This window comes from Benincasa hispida, chromosome 3 (assembly GCF_009727055.1).
Source record: "Benincasa hispida cultivar B227 chromosome 3, ASM972705v1, whole genome shotgun sequence".
Lineage (NCBI taxonomy): Eukaryota > Viridiplantae > Streptophyta > Magnoliopsida > Cucurbitales > Cucurbitaceae > Benincasa > Benincasa hispida.
The window spans coordinates 36,261,396-36,264,024 of NC_052351.1; the positions used below are offsets into that span (position 1 = coordinate 36,261,396).

At 39.0% G+C, this 2,629-nt stretch overlaps 1 protein-coding gene across 1 annotated transcript; it reads right to left on the reverse strand.

Annotated features, from left to right (window-relative positions):
- Positions 1 to 224: 224 nt before the first annotated feature.
- On the reverse strand, positions 225 to 1,095 carry LOC120072822 (uncharacterized protein At5g65660-like). The gene is made up of 2 exons (XM_039025334.1): positions 728 to 1,095; positions 225 to 638 (listed from the first exon to the last, which is right to left on the reverse strand). The coding sequence occupies exons 1-2, from the start codon at positions 956 to 958 to the stop codon at positions 471 to 473; spliced, it is 399 nt and encodes a 132-aa protein (XP_038881262.1). The 5' UTR covers positions 959 to 1,095; the 3' UTR covers positions 225 to 470.
- Between the last annotated feature and the right edge of the window lie 1,534 nt (positions 1,096 to 2,629).

A 2,629-nucleotide genomic window follows, 5' to 3' on the forward strand; every position in this document is an offset into this window, starting at 1 on the left:
AAATTAAAAAAAAAATAAAAAGAAATCAAATTGTCACCTGAATTTGGGATACACAAAAGATGGTGCATATGAGCTGCTGCATCGAAGTTAATTTCCTGATGAAACTTCAATGAAGTAATAAATGGCATATTAATTACCAAATGTTTTCTAAACTGGGTTGGTTAGTACTCTGTTTCGAATTGATTTCACAATTCATTTCGTTAAACATTAAAAGATGATTAAAATGCTCAAAACGTTAATAAAAAATTAAATTGCTTCTAATTCATATTTATGCTCTGTTTTTCCGCCGTAAGTTTGTAACTGCCCAGAGGCAGAGACGAAACTTGGTGAGGAACGCTTTGTGAAATATACACAATGAAATTCGAAGCCCTTGAAATTCCCCTTCTCAAGGAAACATAACAGATGAAACTGAAAAGAATTCATTTGCTTCTACTATGTACACAGATCAATCAATGGTGAATCTGAATCTGCTAATAGAAAGGAACCGCAATCCTCAGCGGCTTCGGCGGCTTCTCCACTTTCACCTCAATCATCTCCGCCCGCGGCGGCTCCCTGGGGCACGGCATCGCAATAAACTTCGGAATAGAATCCCCAGGCATCAACACCGACAAGCTCTCTCTCTGATTCTTCTCCAAATCCTGATCCAGAAAAATCAATTAATCGTTTCAGGCTTTCAGAAATCAAAAGTAGAAAATAAAAGTAACCGATCAAGGATCGGTGAAATTACCTGGGAAGTAGGGTTAGATTTGGAGGGAGATGATCGGAGGTGAAGATCGTCATCATGTAGGGGTTGGGAAGCGGAACGGCGGAGGGATCTGAGTTTATCCCAGTGATAGCAGCAAGAGAAGATTCCGCTCAAGGTGAAGATAACGAGAAGGAGAAGAGCAGTGCCGAGGGGAAACCCTAAGGAGGGTCTGGATGCGTCGGCGTGAGGCGGGGAGAAATCGGGACTCTCCATGTGGAATCTGTCATGTGTTGGGAGAAAGAATTAAGGAATGGAAAGGTGAAAACGCCAATGGAAATGGGTATATCTAAATCAGGAAGGACAAGAAGAAAGGAATGAGAAAATGGGAGGAGCATTTGGGGAATATATAATGGAAAACAGAGGAAAGTGGAGGAAGGAAGAAGAAGAAGAAAAGTATCGTGTACAATGTAAAGGTACAGCTAAGTACGGAAAAAGCTATGGAGCCCACCTGCCTGTTGTGGTGCTACTCAATAGTCTGCATTCACTAAGAAAAAAGGTATGTGGGTTTGTTTTAACTTTCAATCTCTGTAGAAAATGCTTATATGATATGATTCGGTTCTTTGTTTATTTCTTTTTGGCGTTGTTGAGATTCAATCTAATAAAGTGTAGTTCATATTGAAATGAGGGTGGTGTGGTGGTCATATACCGTGTGGGATTAGGATTGTTAACAAAGTGGGGTGAGTGGCGTCCATTGGGCTTCACTCTTTTGTTGACTTTAGAAGAAAACCCAGATTGGGTTGTAGTTGTATTGTAGTGAAGTTAATAACAAAATTAACTGATTGGGAGTCTGCTAAATTCTGGCATATCTATTTAGGAAGTGTCGAGTTGTGGAGAAACGAGTATGAAGGATGAGATGGGGAAAGTGGGTGGAAGAAAGTGAAAGGCAAAGGGGGAAGATGAGGCCAGACAGTGGTACCCAGTTGGGAAATGGGCCAGAGCCAGGGCCACGGGGGAACAACGGATGCCAATCTGGGTTGGCTGGCTCCCAATAACTGACCCTTCACTGCCACCAACCCTCACCCACTCCCTTTCCCTTTCCATATACTCCTTTTTTTTCATTCCCATTCTACATTTTCCGCATACTACAACTGTAAATCCAACCACACTTCTCATACCAATATTTTCCATGGCAATTGTTGTGCTGGATCTCAGTTCGTACTCCTTGTGGGCCTTCTTTTGTGGATTTACTTGAATCTCAATGAAATTTTGAATTAAATTTGGATATATTCCAAATTTTATCTCCAAGTATTTAAAAAATGTAATATTCAAAGTTTCTAGAGTTGACCTCAAGTCCTCAAGTTAAAAAAATTTCAAAACTTGCAAAAATATGGATTGTGTGGGGGTTCTTAATTCCGGTACATGGCTGTGTCAGAAGTAACTTAGAGAGAATAAAAGAAGTTGTAGTTTGGAGTATGAAAGTTTGAAAAATGAGGTTGGGCGAGGCCCATATGGTGTGCCCTTGTCTATAGGACCACAAATACAATCTTTGATCTTCTTAGGGGCCACTACAAATATCTACACAAAATCTCTCGTTTCAACTATAACAAATCCAAGTCAGACTTCAATTTTAACATTTTTCTTTTCATCCTTTTCCAAGAAACAACCTGTCCAATCAATTCCTCGGCCGCCCCCATTCTTCGAATTTTCCTTCTCCAAATATTTATTTCATTTATTGAATACCATTTTTAATCATTTCGGTCTTTTCTCAAAAAAAAAAAAAAAAAATCGATCTTTTATTATATAAAATGGATCTTTTATTCTAATATGGTAGATTTAAAAGGTTATTAGAAAAATATGGTGGTTTTAAAACTAATTAGAGAAATATACTTGTTTTGTCTATTCGAGACTAGAAGTCGAGGTTGAGAATTCGACGAAGATGGATGT